This window comes from Dasypus novemcinctus, chromosome 12 (assembly GCF_030445035.2).
Source record: "Dasypus novemcinctus isolate mDasNov1 chromosome 12, mDasNov1.1.hap2, whole genome shotgun sequence".
In the NCBI taxonomy this organism is placed as follows: domain Eukaryota; kingdom Metazoa; phylum Chordata; class Mammalia; order Cingulata; family Dasypodidae; genus Dasypus; species Dasypus novemcinctus.
This window is the reverse complement of record NC_080684.1, coordinates 84,263,424-84,287,102: the sequence shown is the minus strand read 5'-3', so window position 1 is coordinate 84,287,102 and position 23,679 is coordinate 84,263,424. Positions and strand designations below refer to the sequence as shown.

The 23,679-nt window shown below is 37.3% G+C and overlaps 1 protein-coding gene and 1 pseudogene across 1 annotated transcript in view; one reads left to right on the top strand and one right to left on the bottom strand.

Annotated features, from left to right (window-relative positions):
- Positions 1-839: 839 nt before the first annotated feature.
- Positions 840-23,679, bottom strand: part of ACTR6 (actin related protein 6) — a 33,298-nt gene continuing 10,458 nt past the window's right edge. Inside the window, exons 5-11 of the mRNA XM_058308596.2 lie at positions 18,152-18,287; positions 18,004-18,060; positions 11,660-11,758; positions 11,501-11,579; positions 5,349-5,520; positions 3,760-3,898; positions 840-1,501 (exon numbers count right to left, since the gene is read on the bottom strand). Of these exons, the coding sequence (XP_058164579.1) occupies positions 1,372-1,501; positions 3,760-3,898; positions 5,349-5,520; positions 11,501-11,579; positions 11,660-11,758; positions 18,004-18,060; positions 18,152-18,287 (812 nt within the window). The 3' untranslated portion in view covers positions 840-1,371. The remainder of the gene's footprint in view (positions 1,502-3,759; positions 3,899-5,348; positions 5,521-11,500; positions 11,580-11,659; positions 11,759-18,003; positions 18,061-18,151; positions 18,288-23,679) is intronic.
- Positions 16,347-17,077, top strand: LOC139440206 (ATP synthase subunit gamma, mitochondrial pseudogene; annotated as a pseudogene).

Here is a 23,679-nt window from a genome sequence, read left to right as displayed (position 1 = left end):
CACCTTGGTTAGTGATGGTGGTATTCTGCCTATCTGAGATGATGAGGTCCTGACAAGTCTAGGTAAGTCCTTTAAGTGGGGACTTTCTAAGACTTTTAATCTCTAACCATATCACCTTGAAATTTTAGCACAGTTACACTGTTTGGTTGCAAAAACTTTTTTATGCCACCAGTATCTTCTTGTTACACTGTCCAATTATATATAATAGTAACTGGTTATCATGAAAACATTCACTGTGCAACAGAATAACCATCATATAATGATAACCAGTCTAGGTCCAGGAAGAACAGACCAATCTTAACCCATTATAATCCAAAGATAATTATAGTAGTGAATAGCTCTTTCAACCTACCCTGCATCCATCTCTCCCCATCAATTTTCCTTTAGGGAAATACTTTCATCCTAGGTGGTCTTGGGGAGATTGTCAAAAGCCACTAAAGTCTTGGGGTAGGCATAAGATCCTAGCTAGGGTAAACAGACTGCTAGGAGCTTGATTCATGAGCACAAAGTCATTGGCTAGAAAATATAGGCAATGAGATGTTTTGATGGCAGGGATCTATAAGGGCTGTCTCTCAGTTTATTAATGTCATTATTAGCTGTTTCCTTACAATGGAAAGCTATAGTCTTTAACACCTTATTATGCTTACTGTGGGTTATCTAAAGCTGTTTTTAAAACAAAACATTTATATCAAAAGTTTTTGAACAACCCTTGAATTGCCACTGAGTTACTGGCAACCAACCACTGAGTTAACTTCAAATTTCCTTCCATCCAAAAAACAGTACAGTATTTTTATGAGTGAAATAATACATTTTGCCAATAAAAGTTACCAGAAACATAGTAATATCTCCATCATTTCATATTTCCTCTAAGCAAAAAATTAACATTATATACACACAATTATTCTTTCCAACTTTAGTTACATAAGGGACAATTTTTAAAATACAATATCTTAGTTCTAAAAGAGAGAGAAATCATAGCCTAAAAAACACTTTAACTAACCAATTCCTAGTCATAGTCACACAAAACTTATCTTTTTCTAAGGAAAACTGACCAGTGAGACAGTATTTTGTGCTTTCAGTTTTAAAGACAAATGCATTCTTTCATCTAATGAAAGCTAACTTACTCTTAGAAACAGCATAAACATAGTTGTGATAGTTGAGCTCCTAAATGAAAAAGGGGTCTGAGTTACAGTTTACTGTAATAACCCATTAATTCACCTTTGAAAACAGTCATGGATCAAAAAGTATTTACACAAGTTTGAGACTTTATCTTAAGATGAAAGGGAACACCTGTCCTTAACCTCTTAAAAAGAATACTGAAATTAAGCCTTTCAGTCACAACCAGTCAAGACTTTCATTCAGAAATGTTTCTTAAATATCAAATTTCTCTTCACAGATGCTATGTCCATTTTCTTCATAATCTTCTCTTGTTACCACCATATCTTCAAAATCATCATTCTCTGATATCAATTTTCCACCTTCCCAGGAGTAAGTAATAGGGCTGAAAGTTAAAATAAATGAACTCAGATGATTTTACAGACCTGGAAAACCTGAAACATTAATTAGTAACTAAAATCTGGCAATCTCTACTCAACCTGATTTAACAGAAAATCATATAAGGTGTGGAAATAACTGTAAATTTCCCACTGGCAGAGAACACTCAAAGAGAAAGGAACCTTGCTCATCACTGTAAAATATTAAGTGCTCTTTCTTTTCCCTCCATGCTCTGAATTTATGGACCCTTTACCTCCAATAAGAAAATACACATCAAAAGATGCTTAAAAGAGTAAACACTGTCATAACTGAGTCTAAATTCTATCTATGTGGCAAAGATATATTACCTATTTATTCCCTACAGCAACACAAGACAGCCATTAAAACTTTCATATTACAGACTTTGAAAATAAGGTTCAGAGTTAAGTTTGGAATTAGAATTTAACCCTGAACTGTTTTCACAATCTGTGCTTTTGCCACAATACATTGTTGCCTCTAATATGTGAAACATTTAGAAAACACACAATAAACAATTACATGGTAGGACACAGATGACTAATTTTAAGCACATATATCACTTAGTTTTGCGATCCCAAAATTGTTTTGATTCAATTCTATTTCTGTTACTATCCCCCAAATTCAGAGTTTCAAATTTGAAAAGCAATAAAGAAAAAGTTAAACAATAAATGTTTTTCTTATGTAATTACTGCATTTCCTAATAGTTAAAAAAAAAAAAGATTAAAAAAAGCAGGAGGTACACAATAAACATCTACTGCTAAATGAAAGAATAAAATATATTCCTACGAATGCCCTGACCTATAATATGTGCATGATTTATGTTTAAAATGTAGGATAAAGGAAACGGACTTGGCCCAGTGGTTAGAGTGCCATCTACCACATGGGAGGTCCGCGGATCAAACCCCGGGGGGGCCTCCGTGACCCGTGTGGAGCTGGCCCATGCACAGTGCTGATGCGCGCAAGGAGTACCCTGCCATGCAGGGGCTTCCTCTGCGTAGGGGAGCCCCATGCGCAAGGAGTGCACCTGTAAGGAGAGCTGCCCAGCTCGAAAGAAAGTGCAGCCTGCCCAGGAATGGCGCCGCCCACACTTCCCGTGCCGCTGACGACAACAGAAGCGGACAAAGAAACAAGACGCAGCAAATAGACACAGAGAACAGACAACGGGGGTGGTGGGGGGGATTAAATAAATAAATAAATCTTTAAAAAAATAAAATAAAATAAAATGTAGGATGAAATGCAATATACTTGACACTTGTGTGCATGATATATGAATGTTGACAGTGATAAAATCATTTCAATAATTAATAATTGCTTATTCTTTTCTCTGATAGCTATAAAAAAAGTGCTATTGATAAGGATCTTCTGATTTTGAAAAATTTTACTTAAGTTTAAAACAAAAATACAGAATAAAGAGTCAGGTATTTGAAGTCTTTGTTAGCAAATCTGCCACTAACTAATTGCAGATTACTTAGATGTTTATTTTGTTAAGAACACCTGACTCAAGGTAAAAAAGACAGGATTTTAGTTTGGTCCTTATTATTAACTTACCATAATGCTTTGCAAAGTCATGAGCCCTCACTTCTTTCTTATTTTTTTCATTTCTATATTTATAAAGTAAGAATGTTGAATAGGATTATCTGTAAGCCCTTTCTACAGCTCTAAAATTCTTCAAGTCTTTACCTCTAAAGTAGAAATGAAAACTGCTTTTCCTAATAAAACATGATGAGGGGGAAGATAAAAAGGCTTTAATTAAAAAAAAAAACAACACACTAGTTAAATGGGTAAGTTCATTAAGAAGTTTTTAGAATTAAGAAACTTAGGAACTGACATTACTTAGCTTAACGGTTCAATTTTAAAATTTATATATATATATTTTAAAATTTATATTCTTAATAGAAACTGTCAAGAAATGGTATGTGACAGATAAATCAAATTTATAAACTGACTGCTTGGCCAATGAATACCTCTTAGGAATGGCAACTGATTTACTATCTGGAAATGATCTTATGTTAACTGATCACCCATTATGTACCAATCATAACTGGAGTTTACATACTTTATCCCATTTAATTCACTGAAATGTAAGATTTGTCATTCCCATTTTACAGAAAAGGAAAATGGGGATCCAATATATGAATAAAACCTCCCAACATAGGTAGAATCAGGTTTTCAACTCAAGTTGGCTAAGAGATCACCTTATCTACAAAATAACTTTCATGCTTTATTTCTATACAAACCAACACTTACTTTTCAGGCAGCACAACAGAAACATCATAATCTGTTGGAGTGAGACATCGAACTTCTGAGTAAACCCGATCCCTAAATCCTGGGAAAAGGGAATTTCCTCCCGTCAAAACAATGTTCTTAAAAAAATGTGGCTGCATTTCTTTAAAAGAAAAAGAAGGGGGAAAAAAGGCATTAGAAAATTTGTTTATTTTTCAGGAAAGATGAGGATGAAGGATTAGGTAAGAAGCAATTAGGATTTAGCAATTCTCTTTATAGATATAACACTTTTTTTTTTTTAATTTATTTCTCTCCCCTTCCCCGCCCCAGTTGTCTGCTCTCTGTGTCCATTTGCTGTGTGTTCTTCTGTGTCTGCTTGTATTCTTGAATCCTGGACGTCCCATGTGGTAGGCGGACGCTCTATCTGTTGAGCCAAATCCACTTCCCTAGGTGTAATACTTAAAGAATTGAAAGCAGGGACTTGAACAGATATTTGCACATTTATGTTCAGAGTGGCATTACTCACAATTGCCATAAGATGGGAGAAACCCAAGTGTCCACCAACAGTTAGATAAAATGTGTTTTATACATAAAATGGACTATTATTCAGCCGTAAAAAGACTGAAATTCTGATACAAGTGACAACATGGATGATCCTTGAAGAAATCATGTGGAGTGAAAAAAGCCAGACACAAAAGGACAAATATTATCTGATCTCAGTGGTATGACAAAATGAGAAGCAAACTCATAGAGTCAGAAACTAGGAAACAGGTTACCAGATACTGGGGTGGAGCTAGGAAATGGGAAGTTAGTGCTTAGTAGGTACAGAGTTTCCGTTTTGAAAATGGAAAATTTTTAGTAATGAATGGTGATGATGGTAGCAGAACATGGTGACTCTAATTAACAATGCTAAGCTATATATTTGAATGTGGATAAAGGGGAAATTTTAGGTGACATATATGTTACTAGAGTAAAAAATTAAAAAAAACAACAACATTATTGTGGGGAGCAGGTGTAGCTCAGTGGTTAAGCACCTGCTTCCCATGTACAAGGTCCTGGGTTCAATCCCTGGTATCTCCTAAAAACAACAAAAATCCACAGAAGTGGTTCACAAACAGTAAACACATAAGTAAACTATGGAATATAGTTAATAGTATAATTCTAAGAGCAGTGTTTTATCATTTGTAGCAAGGGTACCACACTAATGCAAAGTGTTTAGAGAAAACTGTGGATGTGGTTGATCAATCTTATTAAAATTAATTTCTTGTATGTTAGTCCAAATATAATAAGAATAAACCTGTCTCATCAACAACTGAAAAACATTAAATTGCTAAATTATAAGTTTCTATTCTCTTCTAATTTGGGTTAAATTAAAACATTCTATAATATAGATGGCAAGTTAATACTCATGGTGAAGCACATTTTTTCAAGTTTAAATAGACCATAATGACAGGGACCAATTAACTGCATTATGGGATCTAGAAATCTCTGCAAATATTAATAAAATAGATCTCATTTGCCTGAAAATACTTAGAAGATAGTTTCTCTTCGAACTTATGGATTTTAAAAAAATATCATTACTCCTTAATATTTTACTGTAAATATTTATGTACCTTCAGGTAAGTTCTGAATGGAATAGACAATAGCTTCTGGAATTCCCATTTCTTGAATGCCTATATCAGAAGGATTAAAGAGTATTTCTGGAACAGCAAATCTCTCATTGGCCAGGCGAAGAATTTGTTCTCCAGATTTATATTTTCCGCTTAAGACCATCTCTTCTCTTGGCTTAAAGAAAAATAAGACAAAAGGTTTATGCTACAGACCCAGGTTCGATCCCTGGGGCCTCCTGGTAAAGGTGTGCCTGCGTGGCAAGCCTGTGTCCGTGTGGCAAGCGACGCAGCAAGATATGACACAACAAGAGAGAGACGAAGGAGAGAGTCAAGGCAAGATGCGACAGAAACCAGGAACTGAGGTGGCACAAGTGACAGGGAACCTCTCTCCATATCAGAGGTCCCAGGATCAAATCCCGGTGAATCCTAGAGGAGAAAACGAGAAGACCAAAAGAAGAAACAGACACAGAAGATCACATAGTGAATGGGCAAAGACAGTAAAAACAGCAGGGCGGGGGGGGGGGGGGAAGGGGCGGAGGAAAAAAAAAAGTTTATGCTAGATTACCTAGCTCACATGATTAACAGTAATTAGTCAAACGTAATACTAATGTAATATATTAACCATGTTGATGGAATTTGCAGGCTTTTCAACAGTTAGAACATGGCCTCTCTCTTGTTGCGTAAGTCACACAATAAGTTATGACTTATTCTAATAAGGCTATTCCCCCAAAAGTAATCTAGCTTTTAAAACAAAGAAAAAGAAAGAAGGTAAGAAAGAAGAGAGGAGAGGGAATTTTATAACTACTATAACAGTTCACTGGTTCTAGTTTTTGGAAAACACAAAATATATTCTAAGTAAAAAACATTACTATGTCTTGTGTTCCTACCAGTACCCACTTTACTCCCTGTTAGATGTTTATTGGACATTGTGGCATTGTTCTGTTAGGATTCCTCCTTCTCCTTGTGTAAAAATCACACACCTTTAAATTACCTTAGTATTTATTTAATCTTTTTAAAAAATATCAGTTTTCAAATGACTTAAGCAAACACGCAGACTTTATCCTTGAAATTACCTTGTGGTGCCACCTTTGTATGAGGTCCATGTATAACAAACACACACTTTGAACAACTATGACTCATTCTCTTGTTACTTATCTTCTGCTAACCAGCCCATTCTGAGTTGTATTCCCGTAGGGGCAGTGAAAACATAATCTCCTTCCACAACATTCTGCATCATTAAAATAATGGTCCCTCTGAATTTTGCTAAGAATCATCAGTTCTTATCTTCTAGATTCAGCTATGGGCATTCGTTTAATTTATTCTTTAAATGTAGTTTTCTTCCTGGGAGAGAGTATATCCCATCCCTTTCTTTATATAAGTATAAAAATATTTAAAACATGCAAAAATATTAATAATATTAATGATTGTTAAAAAGTAACATATATAAAGAATATTATAAATTTCTTGATAAAATTAGGTCTCAGTTTCCTCAGACTTTTCCTGACTACCAAACAAAGGTTAGGCCCCACCATTATTCTCTCATATCATCCTATATTACCATTCAAGTCTATATTGTTCACCATCACATATCTACTACCTAGCACAGTACACTGTACTATACATAAGAAGGATTCAATAAATTATTGAATATCGTCATGTAAATCAACAACATGGCATTCATTGTATTAGGCATTTTACATACTTTATCCCATTGGACTCTCACAGAACTCTGTAATATAGGCATATTTTCCTTTTATTAATGATGCATCTGAGGTTCAGCAAGTTTACATGATCTTGCAAAGTAATGGCCTAATAACCTAAAATAAAAACAAAATATTCCTCCCCTACATTGTCACTCTTGACCTGGATATGAATGACTCATATTTCTATTATTTGGGAATTCCACACTAAAAACATTATTTTAAAAATAAAAATTACCTGAAAATTGCAAGATATTTACAATACTTTTGGAATAACAAGGAAAACTATAAATCACTGCTAATCCAATTAAACTATTGCTACAGTGACAAGGAAAATTATTTCTCCACAAATGAAGTATTCTTCCTTCTCAGGTAGAATAGAGAATATTTTATATAAATTTAAAAATTCACATAAAACTGATAATGGCTTGAGTTTAAAGGATATAAATTATTTTATCAATACCCACAATAACACAAGTCAGATACAGTCTCAAAACATTAGAGGGTGTCTAGTCTGTACCCCTGATTTTAAAGAAGATCATGTGCGTTATCCAAGATCCTATATCTAACGAGGGGAGAAAGCCCAAACTAGAATAGCCTTGTTGAATGTTTGTAATAAAGCCATTAATCCTTAATATGTAATCCGGTACCACAAGTAGTTTTTGTGTTGGCTTAAACATGGAAAATAACGGAATTTGTACTTTAATTATTGCTGGGAATTGCTATTTTATTCAATGCAGGTCATGATTACCACACAGCCCTCATAAAATAAGTTTTGGTACCATTAAAGAAATGATCCGTTTAAATTACAAGGATGTGCAGAAAGTGGTAAATTATGAAGTGACTTTTCTAAAATTTAAGTCAATTAAATAGCATCACACCTTAGTTGTCATCTCTGTGACAAGAGATAGAAGTGGAGTTTCTATCAATTGTAATCAGTAAAGATATTAAAGATTTTATTATTGTTACTATCACTAGCCTTAGAAAATTGAAGTGGTAATTTATTTTAAAATATTCTTGAATAAACAATATCAAAGTCCAAATTCAGCAATGTTTTAAGTATAAAAGCTCTCAAATCAGGCTAAATATAATTCTTTTAGTGCTACTTATCTAGTTCACAAATATTAGCTCTCAAAGATATTTTAATATTTAATCAGTGAAAACAAGTATTAAAGAAACTCAAAATAATTACTTTTTAGGACCAATCCTAACATACACAAAGTGTAATGGTTTGTAAATTTTAAATATTATTAAGATATATGCATGATTTTTTTTTTAAGATTTATTTATTTCTCTCCCCTTTCCCCCACCCCCCTGCCCCGGTTGTCTGTTCTCTGTGTCTATTTGCTGCATCTTCTTCTTTGTCCTCTTCTGCTGTTGTCAGCAGCACGGGAATCTGTGTTTCTTTTTGTTGCATCATCTTGTTGTGTCAGTTCTCTGTGTGCAGTGCCATTCCTGGGCAGGCTGAACTTTCTTTCGCACTGGGCGGCTCTCCTTATGGGGCGCACTCCTTGCGCATGGGGCTCCCCTACACGGGGGACATCACTGCGTGGCACAGAACTCAGTGCGCGCATCAGCACTGTGCATGGGCCAGCTCCACGTGGGTCAAGGAGGCTCGGGGTTTGAACCGCGGACTTCCCACGTGGTAGATGGACGCCCTAACCACTGGCCCAAGTCCGCTTCCCTATATGCATGATTTAACATGGATTATGGATAAAGTGCAAATTTTAACATTAATCTGTTCCAATTTCCATATCCAAAAACCAGCCTTGGTCCTTCCTTGAGGAATTGTTTCTAAGGATATTACAGGATGATTTCAATTTTATAAGGCCCCACATAGCCTCCTATAAATTCTGATCTGTAATTCTTCTCAATAATGTGGTCAAGTTCAGGCATACAGTTAAGTATAATTATAGAAAACCTATGTATCCACCAACCAGCTTAATATAACTTTACAGATTAACACTCCTTCCCATTCCCCATTTTAATCTGATGTTTTAAGTGTTTAAATATACTTTTTTTTTTAAGATTTATTCATTTATTCCCCCAACCCCTGTTGTCTGCTCTCTGTGTCCATTTGCTGTGTGGGTTCTTCTGTGTCCACTTGCATTCTTGTCAGTGGCACCGGGAAACTGTGTCTCTTTTTGTTGTGTCATCTTGCCGCGTCAGTTCTCCGTGTATGCAGCACCACTCCTGGGCGGATCTCCTTACGGAGGATACTCCTTGTGCATGGGGCTCCCCTATGTGGGGAGACATCCGTGCGTGGCACGGCACTCCTTGTGCACATCAGCACTGCGTGTGAGCCAGCTCACTACATGGGTCCCGAGGCCCTGGGTTTGAATCCTGGACCTCCCATGTGGTAGATGTGTGCTCTATCAGTTAAGCCAAATCTTCCCTAAACATACTACTCTTAATTCATATTCCTCAAAAACAACAGAAGAAAACATAAGGTTGTATATATCCTTCTGTAATATGCTTTTCTATCAAACATTATATTTCTGAGATTTACCCATGCTGATCATGTGGCTCTAGTCCATTTTCACTTCTACTTATGATTTTATAATAGGAATATATCACTTTACTTTTCCTTCATTAGTGGACATTTAGGTTGTCCCCAATTTTTCAATGTTTACTGCAATGAATATTATCATTGTTTCCTTGTGCAAATGTGCTTATGTCTCTAACCAAAGATTTTTAACATTCTGACAGTCCTCGACAAGCTAGCAACAAGAAGGGACAAACTTCATATTTACTAAAATGTAGAATGGATAGTTTATATGAGTTGATCAAAGGTAAGGAGAAATTATTTTGACATCCAAGATAAACTACTTCTCAACACTTTGAAAGTGTACTGGATTTTACCTTTTTTAACCACAGTCTGATCATATCCAATCAAACATGATTAAAATTCAGCTGTGAGGGATGTGGCTGTGGCTCTAGCAATTGGGCTCCCATCTACAATATGGGAGGCCCCGGGTTTACATCTTGAGCCTCCTTGTGAAGGCAGGCTCCCTCACACACTGTGGACAGCTGCCCGGCCCGCAGATGCCACGGAGAGCCAACTCAGCAAGATGACGCAACAAAAAGGGAGACAAGCAAAAACGCAGAAGAACACGCAGCAAATGGACAGAGAGAGCAGATAGCAAGCAAGCTGCAAGTGGGGAGAGGAAATAAAAATACAGACAGAAGAAAGCACAGCAAATGGACAGAGAGCAGACAGCATGCAAAAAGCCATGGAGGGGGGAATAATTTTTTAAAAATTCAGCTGTGGGTCAGTGTGGGTCAGTATGATGGTCTGGAGCTGTACATACCCCTGGAAATACATGTTCTTAAACGTAATCCATTCCTGTGGGTGTGAGCCATTGTAAGCAGGATCTTTTGATAACATTACTTTAGTTAAAATGTGGTTCACTTTAATCCTATTACTGAGGTCCTTTATAAGTGGAATGAAATGCAGACATAGTGAAAAAAGCCACAAAGGGAGCAACCAGAAGCTGAAATCAATGGAACTGGAAGAGAACTGAGAAGCCAGAAGAGGTTGCCATGAGCCTTGCTATGTTGACAAGCTAAGGACCAAGGATGGCTGGCAGCTAGCCCCAGAATGCCATAGTTTTTTAGGGAGAAAGGATTGCCTTGATTATGTGGTTTTTTTTTTTTAAGATTTATTTATTTAATTCCCCCCCCACCCCACCCCCACCCCCACCCCCTGTTGCCTGTTCTCTGTGTCTATTTGCTGCGTCTTGTTTCTTTGTCCGCTTCTGTTGTGTCAGTGGCACAGGAAGTGTGGGCGGCGCCATTCCTGGGCAGGCTGCACTTTCTTTCGCGCTGGGCGGCTCTCCTTACGGGTACACTCCTTGTGCATGGGGCTCCCCTGCTCGGGGACACCCCTGCGTGGCAGGGCACTCCTTGTGCGCATCAGCACTGCGCATGGGCCAGCTCCACACGGGTCAAGGAGGCCCGGGGTTTGAACCACGGACCTCCCATGTGGTAGACGGACGCCCTAACCACTGGGCCAAGAGATTTGGACTTTTTTTTAGTCTCAAAACTGTGAGCCATAAATTACTATTGTATAAGCCATCCCTGTGCATGGTATTTGCTTCAGAAACTTACAAAACTAAAACAGTTAATTATGTCAATAATTTTAGTAACAGGAAAATAAGCAACTTCTGACTGGATTTAAATTAATTCTTAAGTAAACAGTGAAACATTAACATAATAATGACATTATTTATCTATAGATTTGTACTGATTTGGCTGATAGTTTTTTTCCTAACTAAATTTAATGAAAAAGTTATTAATGAAATTTATACACTTGTACCTGGAGAAATGGTCACCAAGAAGGCAGGTCTGAACAACTCTTCAAGATATAGCTAACCCCAGAAAGAGGTGAAATGCTTTTCAAATCTGACTGAAGTGGTAATTTGAAGAAATGTCATTAAAGATTTTAAAACTTACCTTACAAAAGCCCTTTTTAATTGTACTGAAATCAGGCAAAACATAGTCTATCATTACTGTATTTTCTTCTCCTTTCAACCTGGAAAACAAGAAATACTTTAACTAGACTTAATTTACCAAGATTCAACTCCCCAATTCTCAGATTACCATTATACATACTTTGCAATATCCATGTCTCTATAAAAATCCTGAGACACATAGCATACATCTTCTTTTACTTGATTAATCACATGTGTTTCATCCATAACATGTAGCTGCCTAAACAGAAATGAAAAGTACAAAATTTGAAATGGAAAAAAATGAAATATTGCTTACAACTATCATTTACATATATTTAACTCTTGAATGTACAAAATATTTTTTAACTTTGTAACATACTCTCATTTCCATTATTTTATTTAACCTCCACAGTATCCCTCCAAGGGCAGGTGTTAGTCCAATTTTTAGATAAGAAGATTGAAAACAGATATTTAAGTCTTTTTCAAAATGGAAAGGTTTGCTTAATTAAAAAGTAAACTTTTTCTCCCCAACCATTCTGAATAGCTTTTTTTTTTGAGGGCCAGGGACTGAACCCAGGACCTTGTAGTGGGAAGCCAGTGCTCAACTGCTAAGCCACATCTGCTCCTCTAGACTCTTTCTAAGATGCTGTAATTCTATGCAATTTCTTTTCTGATTATAAAAGTACTCTAAGTCTGCCTTGGAGTTGTCCTGAATCACACTGAAGGGACAGATGCAGGACATTATATATACTGCCATAACCCACTGAATGGACTGGGAGAGAGTATAAACTACAACATACTGTAATTCATGCTGTGTAGCAATGCTCCAAAATGTACTCATCAAATGCAATGAATGTACCATACTAATGAAAGAAGTTGTTGATGTGGGAGGAGTGGGGGGTGTGGGGAGTGGAGTATATGGGAACCTCTTATATTTTTTAATGTAACATTTTGTGTGATTTATGTATCTTTAAAAAAAAAAGATTAAAAAAAAAGTACTTTAAGTCCATACACAGTCCTTGGCACATAATAGATATTTAAAACACAGACTGAAACTATAGAAAATAAAGATGTTTAAAGACACAAAAATATGACATTATGTCTTTTGAATATTTTTCTCTGCACTTAATAGATTTCATTATGTACTACATGTTTTTTAGGTTTTGAACTCAGTATTATCTCATGAACATTTTATTTTATATTGTCAAAAAAGATTTTTTGAAGAAACAGATGAAGTAAAAACAAAATATGATTTTACTGTCATATCTAATCAGATAGATCTGTTAAATATGTTTACCAGTTTTCCTAGTGTAGAAGTTTAGACCAGGGAAGGAAAGATACGAGCATATTTAGAAATATGGGCTTTGGAATCAAGACCTAGGTTTGAATAATAACTTAGTATTCAAGTTATTTTACCTCTTTGGCACTCTTCTACTATAAAAGGTAGTGAGATCACCTATTTAACAAAGTTATAAGAAGTAAGTGATCCTCCTCATTTCTCTAAAGTGTTTAGCATAGTCCCTGTGCTCAATAAATAAAAACATTATGTTGTTTCTATCTCTCTGCTTTTGTTATAACAAACATCTTCCATACACATTTCTTCTAAATTACATCACTGTACTGAAAAGAAAAAATGCTAATTAAAATATGACACAATACTAAGGTATCATCTATTGGAAGATTCAACCCAATTTTCAAGGTTAAAAATATGAAAAGTACAACTCAGAACCAATGAAATGAAGGTATTTTTATTCATTTCTATGATCACCTCCTTACTGTTGATTCATATCCTAGGACACAGAATATGAAATATTCACCAGAAAAGTCATATCAATCTATGCTGCTATCAGCAGTGAGCGAATAAGAGTGCTCATATGCAAATCTTCGGCATCATCTTTTGAAAAAAATATTCTATTATATGGTTTGAGAAAATTGCATTTTCTCTAATAGGAAGTGCCATGAGAGACAGGAATTCTTATCTGTATTGTTTACTGATGTATCCCAAGTTCTTAAATGAATGTTCAATATTTATTTCCTGAATCTATGATTAAACGTGTTTAAACTTTTTCTTTTTTATGTCTAAGAATTACACATTTACTTCCTTTGCATGGAACTCTGAAGAATTACTATTTGTACCACTGATCATTTGTTTTCCAAGAATTTTCTAACTATTTAATACTGGAGTAGTGCTTCCCTTATGGAGTGATAAGGGAGTGATATATATATATATATATATATATTTTTTTTTTTTTTTGAGATTTATTTTTTTATTCATTCCTCTCACCCACCCACCCCCACCTCCCATTTCCCCATTCCCTATGTCCATTTGCTGTATGTTCTTCTGTGTCTGCTTGTATTCTCATTAGGCGGACCAGGAACCGATCCTGGGAACTTCTGGAATAAGAGAGGCAATTACTCTTTTGTGCCACCTCAACTCCCTGTTCTGCTATGTCTTCTTATTTTCTCTCCTCTGTGTCTCTTGTTGCATCATCCTGCTGCGCCAGCTCTCTGCATTAGCCAGCACTTCTGCACAGGGCGGCTTTCCTGTGCTGGGTGGCATTCCTACACAGGGCAACAGTCCTGTGCAGGGCAGCATTCCCGTGTGAGCCAGCACTCCGCATGGGCAAGCTTGCCTTCACCAGGAGGCCCTGGGCATCAAACCCTGGACCTCTTATATGATAGATGGGAGCCCAATTGGTTGAGCCACATCTGTTTCCCTCTTTATATATTAAAGATACAAGTCCTCTGGCATTTATTTCAAATTGACTTCTCAGATTTATGTTTACCTTAGTTTTTTTTTTTAAATAAAGGTTTTTGGTGTACATAAGATTCAAAATTTTTATACAGAAAAATACAACCTTTGTTATTTCTTCCACTATTAATGATTATCACCTCAGTTAAAAATTTTTTTTGTGTGGCTTTAAGTCTTAAATCCATCTGAACTTTAGTGAGGCTAGGTAAAATTTTAATTATGTATTTCTCCAAACAGCAAACTTTCCTGAATAATTATTTCCATCCTCACTGTTATCTGAGGCTTTAGTGTATGTTACCTTTTTTTTAAAAACATATAAAGTTTGATTCAGGATTTACTATTCGGTCTCATTGATCTGTCAGTTAATTCTTATACTAGTATCAAGTTAATTTTGTTATTACAGTTTTAAAATGTTTTATCATCTGCTAGGGAATGTCTACTTTAAATATTGTCCTTTTTCAAAAACATTTGTAGCTGTTCTTGCCAGCTCAAGATGAATTTTCATGGCTAGAATCAATTTATAAACAAGGAAAAATACTTAACTATAGTTAAAAAGTAGCATATAAATGTCATAAACCTTGGGAAACGGACTTGGCCCAGTGGTTAGGGCGTCTGCCTACCACATGGGAGGTCCGCGGTTCAAACCCCGGGCCTCCTTGACCCGTGTGGAGCTGGCCCATTTGCAGTGCTGATGCGTGCAAGGAGTGCCGCCCCATGCAGGGGTGTCCCCCGTGTAGGGGAGCCCCACGCACAAGGACTGCACCGGTAAGGAGAGCCGCCCAGTGCGAAAGAAAGTGCAGCCTGCCCAGGAATGGCGCCACACACACTTCCCATGACGCTGACAACAACAGAAGCGGACAAAGAAACAAGACGCAACAAATAGACAAAGAGAACAGACAACCAGGGGAGGGGGGAGAATTAAATAAATAAATCTTAAAAAAAAAAATGTCATAAACCTTGATAATTTAAAAGTAATTGTACAACATTATGCTTAATTTCAAAGGTTACATATTACATAATTCCTTTTCTGTAACATTCTTTTTTTAAAAAATTTATTTCTCTCCCCCCCTCCGGCTGTCTGCTCTCTTGTGTCCATTTGCTTGTGTTCTTCTGTGTCTGCTGCATTCTTGGTGGCACCAGGAATCCGTGTCTCTTTTTGTTGCGTCATCTTGCTGCGTCAGCTTTCCGTGTGTGTGGTACCACTCCTGGGTGGGCTGCGCTTTTTTTGCATGGGGCAGCTTTCCTTGCAGGGCACACTCCGGGGAACACCACTGTGTGGCATGGCACTCCTTGCATGTGACAGCACTGCACATGGGCCAGCTCACCACACAGGGCAAGAGGCCCTGGGTTCAAACCTTGGACCTCCTATACGGTAGGCCAATGCCCCATCAGTTGAGCCACATCTGCTTCCCATCTGTAACATTCTTGAAATGAGAAAACTGCAGATGGGAAACAGATTACAAATGTGAAGGGATAGCATAAGGGCGTTCCTTTGTAGTGATGGAACAGCTTAGTATCTTGATTGTGGTGGTGATTACATGCATCTATATGTGGGATAAAATTGCAAAGAAGTACATAAACATGCACACAAATGAATGCATGTAAAAATGGTGAAAACTGAGGTCTGTCATCTAGTTAACAATATTTTACCAAGGCTAATTTGGTATTGTAATACAGTAATATGTTATTAAAGGTATTTGAGATTCTTTTTACTATTTTTGCAACTTCTTCTGAGTCTATCAATATCACAATTAGAAGTTTTTTTAAAAAGTACTAGGGCTCAGAGTGATGGGAGGCTGGGGGTGGTGACAATTAAGAGGAGCAGGAGTTTCTTTTGGGGGTAATGAAAATGTTCTAAAATTGACTGTGAAGGATGCAAAACTAGGTACCTATACTAAAAGTCACTGAATTGTACACTTGGGTGAACTGTATGGCATGTGAACTATAGCTCAACTTAAAGATGTTTTAAAAAAGCATGGGACGGCATGTTTTTTCGGGCAACCCTTGTTGGGGTCTTAGTCTGGGTATGGTGGCTTGAAATATGGCAACTTTGAAAGATATTACTGGATAACTGAAGTCAACCAAAAACACCCAGAAAATTACCAAGTCTATGAAAATAGTAGCAGCAGCAAAATATGCTCGAGCTGAGAGTGAGCTGAAGATCTTTGGCTAAGTATGAAAAAGCTGATAGTAAGGGGCAGAAAGCCAAAAAGAAACATCTCCTCATTGGTGTATCCTCGAATTGAGGACTTGGTGGTGCTATTCATTCTCAGATTACTAAACAGTTAAAGAGTGAGGTGGCTGCACTCAAGCAGCTGGAAAAAAAGTTTTGCTTGTTGGAATTGGTGATAAAATCAGAGGCATACTTCATAGTACTCATTCTGACCAGTTTCTGGTGATGTTCAAAGAAGTAGGAAGCAAACCCCCTATATCTGAAGATGCATTGGTCATTGACCTTGAATTATTAAATTCTGGATAAGACTTTGATGAAGGAGCTATCATCTTTAAGAAAATCAGATGTTATCTCCTTTAAGACAGCAGAAAAGCCCATCTTTTCCCTTAATATTATTGCAAGTGCTGACAGCATGATTAACCATGATGACACTGATGCTGTCTGATATTCTGCAAAAGTACCAAGATTACAACCTGGCAAACATCACCTACTCTCTAAAGGAGTCCACCACCAGTGAGCAAAGTACATGTATGACAGCTATGGACAAAGCTAGCAAGAATGCTTCTGAGATGATTGACTTTGATGTTCAATCATATCTGCCATGCTGTCATCACTTGACATCCTGTCATCTCTGGTACAGTAAGTCCAATTAATGAAAATTAAGTTTCATCCTCAGATTAGAGGTAAAGAAGAGAAGTCAGCTGATTTTTTTACTGCTGTCCTTGTCAGAAGAAACTGTTGGTACACTGTTTAAAATTATTGTAAGATATTTGTAAATTATCTTACAATAAATAACTTACAAAAATAATAACAATAAAATGGAACATCTAACAGAAGAAAGGAGGAAAAGATGGGAGAAAAGGTAGAAGGAAATGTGTCTCCACTTATTTTCTCAGAAAACATAGAGGCACTGACTGTATGATATGATCCAATATTAATATAGTAAGAAATTGAGATTTAAAAGAATTCTATTTACAATTTTTAACAGGACAAATTTAAAGTAAATAAAATTTAGGAAGGAGAACAGTTGGGTGATGGCTGAATATACTAAGTTACTCATCTTTTAATAGTGGACATCAATTAATATGGGTTAATCAAGAAATATTTAACATAAGCCTTGTAGAGATTTAGAAAAATAGGAATTAATATAGTACAAATACTATACCTCCTGAGTAGAACAGAGAAGAGGAAATTTATTTTCCTTTAGACCGTTATTTCCTTCTCTGCATTTTGAATATATTTTACCATGCATTTATAATTTTAAATATTATCAATAAATTAAACTCTTCTCAAATTAGTGAATATATTCTAGTACCAGTTCAGAATTCAACCAAACTTATTTCATACTTGTTTTTGTTATCTAGAGTTTAGAAATGTCTTTTTGTTAGACAATACATTTCTTTATCCTAGAAAGCTTTCTAATTTGAAAATAGAGTTTATATATACAACAGAGTTTTTAAAGTTATAATATAGAATTGCCTCCTGGAACTACAACAAAAGGTAAGGAATGATTTTAAAATACTTTAAAAAGTTCATCCCCCACACTCTCTCTTCCCAATCAAAGCTCATGAAGTTTTACCTGTAAGAAATGATCTCCTTTAGGTGATTGGTTAAGAGCTTTCCTCCCACATTTATCCTAAAGAGGGAGAAATCAAATTTGGTTCAGTAATCACATATTTCATTCAGGTTCATTCTAAGTAATAAAATAAAAATTAGATGCAACTCACCTAATAATTGCTTCTTTTTTCTTTTTACTTCTACAATAAGGAACGATATGTGTAAAGGAATATCCACTATCTACAATGATACAGCATAATTCAGAAGGATTATCTCTGAAATATCTATGTGCACTGAGAGCCCCAGCTGCAAAAAAAGAAAAAAGGAAAAGGAAAAAATAAACAGTAAATAAATGTAGAACATTCATTTAAAGCAATAAAGAAAGGTAACAAACTTAGGCAAGTATAAAGACAATTTTCCCTTTATTTCTTAAAAAAATACTAATCTACAATAATATCCTGAACTGACACAAAATCTTTGCAGTCTTTAAACTTGAAAATAATACTTATAAAGTAAAAACAAAATAAAAATCACACTTACATACTAAATATAATAAAAATTCAGTGACCAATTTTTAAAGGTAAATTTTCATTTCCTAGCTGATATTATAAATGCAACTAAGTTTTTAAAAATATATCTATTTATTTGTAAGACTTTGTTTTACCTTCCCCTTTCCCCCACCCTGCTATTTTTTGCTGTGTCCATTCACTGTGTGATCTTCTGTATCTACTTCTCTTTTTGTCTTCTCTTCTCCTTTTTCTCCTCTAGGATCTGATGGGATTCAATCCTGGGGAAATCTGATGGGAAGAGAGGTTCCCTGTCACTTGCGCCACCTCAGATCCTAGTTTTTGTTGCACCTCGCCTTGACTCTCCCCTTTGTCTCTCTTTTGTTGCATCATCATCTTGCTGCATGACTCACTTGTGTGGGCACTGGCTTGCCATGTGGGTATTTGCATGAGCAATCGGCTCACTACATGGGCACGCTTTTTTTTAACCAGGAGGCCCCAGGGATCAAACCAGGGTCCTCCCAAATGGTAGGTGGAAACCCAATCACTTGAGCCACATCCACTTCCCTATTTATTTTTAAAAGATACTTAGATTACTTAAAAAAATAAGGGATTATCCTATGTCCCACTCCCCACACCTCCCATCCTTCCCGACATTAACAACTTCTTTCATTAGAGTGGAACATTCATTACAATTGATGAACAATTTTGGAACATTGGCAGTGATCACGATTATAGTTTACATTGTAGTTTACACTCTCTCAAACTCAATCCTGTACGCCACGGCCATATAAGTAATGACTCATATCTGTCATTGCAATGTCACTCAGGACAATTTCAAGTCCTGAAATGCCCCTGTGTTACACCTCTTTGTCCCTCTCCCTGACTTCAGCACCTCCTGTAGCCACTGTCTCCACATCAATGATATAATTTCTTCCATTGCTAGAATTATATTAAGTCTATAGTAGAATACCAGTAAGACCACTCTAGTCCATATTTTATTCCCCAATCCTGTGGATTCTGAGATGGTGATGCACACTCTACCTCCTATTGAGAGGGGGATTCAGTCCCATATGGCTGATGAATGGGACTCTTCTGCTTGCAGTTATAGACTCTCTCAGTTCCTTGGTGTCCATCCTCACCTCCTTGTTAGTTGTCCTGGGTGAGTCCAATGAACTGGAGAGTAGGTGTTCCAACTCTGCTAAGGCTCAGGGCCCAACTGGCACAAGGACCAGAGATTCAAGTCTCTTGGATGTACACCTACCTACTCCAGCACCAACTATAGGTTCAAATAAAGGGGACAGAAGAGGCATGTGTAGAGAAGTCATATCTGAGTCCAACTCTGTCATACCAGGGAGCACAAACTTCAAAGAGGGCTTGCTGGCAAGGCACCAACCACCAGAGCTATCTGCCATGATGGTAGGACCTGGGTGTCTCCAGGGCCCTCGGGAGCACCACTATTTGGGGTAGCATCTACTTTGGCTATCTATGAGATCCTGCTGAGATGTGCATAAACTCTACCTCTAGGAAGACCTCCCAACTCATTTTGAAGTCTCTTAGCCATATAAACTTATTTGTCTTTACCTTCCCCCCTTATTCAAAGTCTTTTTTCAGTTGCATTGCTCACTGGTGTCTGGTAGTAATCCCTTGGTGCAAGGGAGGCTCATCCCCAGGAGTCATGTCCCAAGCTGGGGGTAAGGTAATGCATTTATATGCTGAGTTTGGCTCAGAGAAAGGCCACATTTGAGCAACAGGGAGGTCTCAGGAGACAACTCTTAGGCACCTTACAATACAAGGCTATGTTGCAACTTCAAGACAATGGCTCGTAAGGATAGTCATAAATATTAAGCATCGGTCAATGGACACTAGTCATTGCCCCTGTACTTGGGTGATTGTTGCTGTTCCATTAAGAGTGTGGCAGAGCCCCCCAGGATGGGAATTCAATATTCTTTCAGTTGTGTAAATTTCTACCCACTGTGGCAATGCCCCATGAACACTTGAACACATTTATATACCTTTTATGTATGCCCAGGTAAACTTCCTCCCGTGTATCTCTCATCACTGACACCCCACATCAATGATCCTCCCCTGCCATAGCTGTAACCCTTCTGTGATCCAAAACTTCTTAAAAAATGAAGCCCAGGGAAGCGGACTTGGATAGGGTGTCCACCTACCACATGGGAGGTCCGCAGTTCAAACCCTGGGCCTCCTTGACCCATATGGAGCTGGCCCATGCACAGTGCTGATATGTGCAAGGAGTGCCGTGCCATGCAGGGGCGTCCCCCGCGTAGGAGAGCCCTACGCGCAAGGAGTGCACCCCGTAAGGAGAGCCACCCAGCGCAAAAGAAAGTGCAGCCTGCCCAAGAATGGGACTGCACACACGGAGAGCTGACACAAGATGACACAACAAAGAGAGACATAGATTCCCGTGCCGCTGACAACAGAAGCGGACAAAAAGAAGAATATGCAGCAAATGGACACAGAGAACAGACAACTGTGGCGGGGGGAAGGGGAGAAAAATATTAAATCTTTAAAAAAAAAAAAAAATGAAGACCAGAATATCACCAAATACAATTCTTAGGAAAATTAAATAATGATAGGTTTAAACATGGGAGATAAAATACATTAATAATTTAGAAAAAGTAAAATTGGGATATTAAAAAAAACCAAAAAATATATTTTAAAAAACATTTGATTTTTTGCCTTTCATCACTATAATTCTGTTGCCCTGTATGTACAGTGGGATTTGTTTCCATTTTTCCCCAAGGTCTTACTTTTCTTTTCATTTTGTCTTCATAGAAGTTTTAGGTCACAGCAGAGTCACATACAAAATAGAGGGGCCTCCCATACACCCAACATCTGCTTTCCTTTGCCCCCTCTTGTATCAATAACCTTTTTACATGTGGACAGTACATCTGCCACAACTGGTGTACAAATATTGATACACAACTACCAACTATATGGTCAATGGTTCACATTATGGTTTACACATTAGACCATGGACTTCAATAAGATTTTTGATTAAATTTAACATGTTCTCTATCCTCATTGCAAGATCATGCAGAACACTTCCACTGCCCTCTAAATACCCCCTCTTCAATCTATACTATTCCTCTCTCCCCATCCCTTCAGGGCCCATGGCAACCACCAGGCTTCACTCCTTGAAGGACAAGATTCACAAATACTTGCAACAACGCAGAGGGCTTGATACACTAGTCTGTTCTCCCTTATTAGGAACCACGGTGCTCTCAAGAGACACCCTCCCCTCTTTTTGAGAACATATCAGACCTCCCCAGGATGGGAGTCCAACTCCTTCCCACTCATTATGTGGGTCTCCACCCACTGATACAACAACTATGACAAAATAATCACTCACACATTATCTAGAAGACTGCCCCAAGGGTGCCTGTCCCAAATGCCCCCACCCCCATCCAACACCCCAAATCAGTAACCCTTGTCATATTGCCAAGAGAGCTTTCTCAACATTGTGGTTTCAACTATATACCTGTCAATCCCCAGTGTTCACCTGTTTCCTCCCCCAGCCCTTCCTCCAGTTCCATAGACCATCCAACCCATCCTCATCCCCTTAACCCCATCACGCATGCACCACCCAATCCATTGTATGACTATACCCGTCATATCCCTTCACTGCACAACTACTCACTTCCACCTTATCATAGATTTTGCCCATATGGGAGTTGGCTCACAACCTTCTTTTCCCTTTCTATTTCCTATAAAACATATCTTCCAGACTCTAGCTCTCTGGGTTGGCTTGATTTGCTTAATTCATATCAGAGAGGTCATGTAATAGTTGTCTTTCAATGCCTGGCTTGCTTCACTCAACATAAGGTCCTCAAGATTCATCCATGTTATCCCATGTGTTAGTACTATACTCCTTCCTACAGCTGAGTAATATTCCATTGTACATATATACCACTTTTTTATCCATTCATCAGTTAATAGGTATTTGGGTTGGTTCCAACATTTGGCAAGAGTGAATAATGCTGCTATGAATATTGGTGTGCATACATCTGTTTGTGTCTTTGCTTTCAATTCTTCTGGGTATATACCCACCAGTAGAATTGCTGGGTCATATGGCAGATGTATAATTAAGCTTTTTGAGGAACTGCCAAATTGTTCGCCAAAATGTCTGGACCATTCTACATTCTCACCAGCAGTGGATGAGGGTTCCCATTCCTCCACATCCTCTCCAACACTTGTAGTCCTCTGTTTTTTTAATGGCCACCAGCCTAATGGGTATAAGATGGTATCTCATTGTAGTCTGGATTTGCATTTCCCTGCTAGGTAGTGATGTTGAGCATTTTTTCATGTGCTTTTTAGCCATTTATATTTCTTCTTTGGAGAGGTGTCTGTTCAAATCACTTGCCCAATTTTTAAATCGGTTGTCTTCTTAATTTTAAGATACAGGACTTCTTTATTTACGCTGGATATTAGGCTCCTATCAGATATATTGTTACCAAATATTTTCTCCCATTGGGTAGGCTGTCTTTTCACTTTCTTGACAAACTGCTTTGAGGTGCAAAAGGCTTTAATTTTGAGGTCCCATTTATCTGTTTTTCTTTTGCTGCTCATGCTTTGGATGTGAAGTTCATGAAGCCATTTCCTATTACAAGGTCCTGTAGATGCTTCCTTACATTATCTTCCAAGGTCTTTATGGTCCTGGCTCTTATATTTAGATCTCTGATCCATCATGAGTTGATTTTTGTATAAGGTGTGAGATGGTGTTCCTCTCTTTCCTTCTGATAAGGATATCCAGTTCTCCAAGCACCATTTGTTGAAGAGGCCATTCTCAACCAGGTGAGTGGGCTTAGTGGCCTTGTTAAATATCAGATGGCTGTATACTCAAGGATCTATATCAGAACTTTCAATTTGGTTCAATTGGTCAGTATGTCTATCCTTGTGCCAATACCATGTAGTTTTGAACACTGTAGCTTTGTAGTTTATTTTAAAGTCAGGTAGTGTGATTCCTCTGATTTCATTTTTCTTTTTCAATATGTCTTTGACTATTCAGGGCCTCCTGCCCTTCCAAATAAATTTCATAGTTTTTCCAATTCAGAAAAAAATGTTATATTGATTTTTATTGGGAGTGCATTAAATCTGTAGATTCAGTGGGATAGGGTACACATCTCAATGATATTTAATATTCCTATCCATGAACACGGAATATTCTT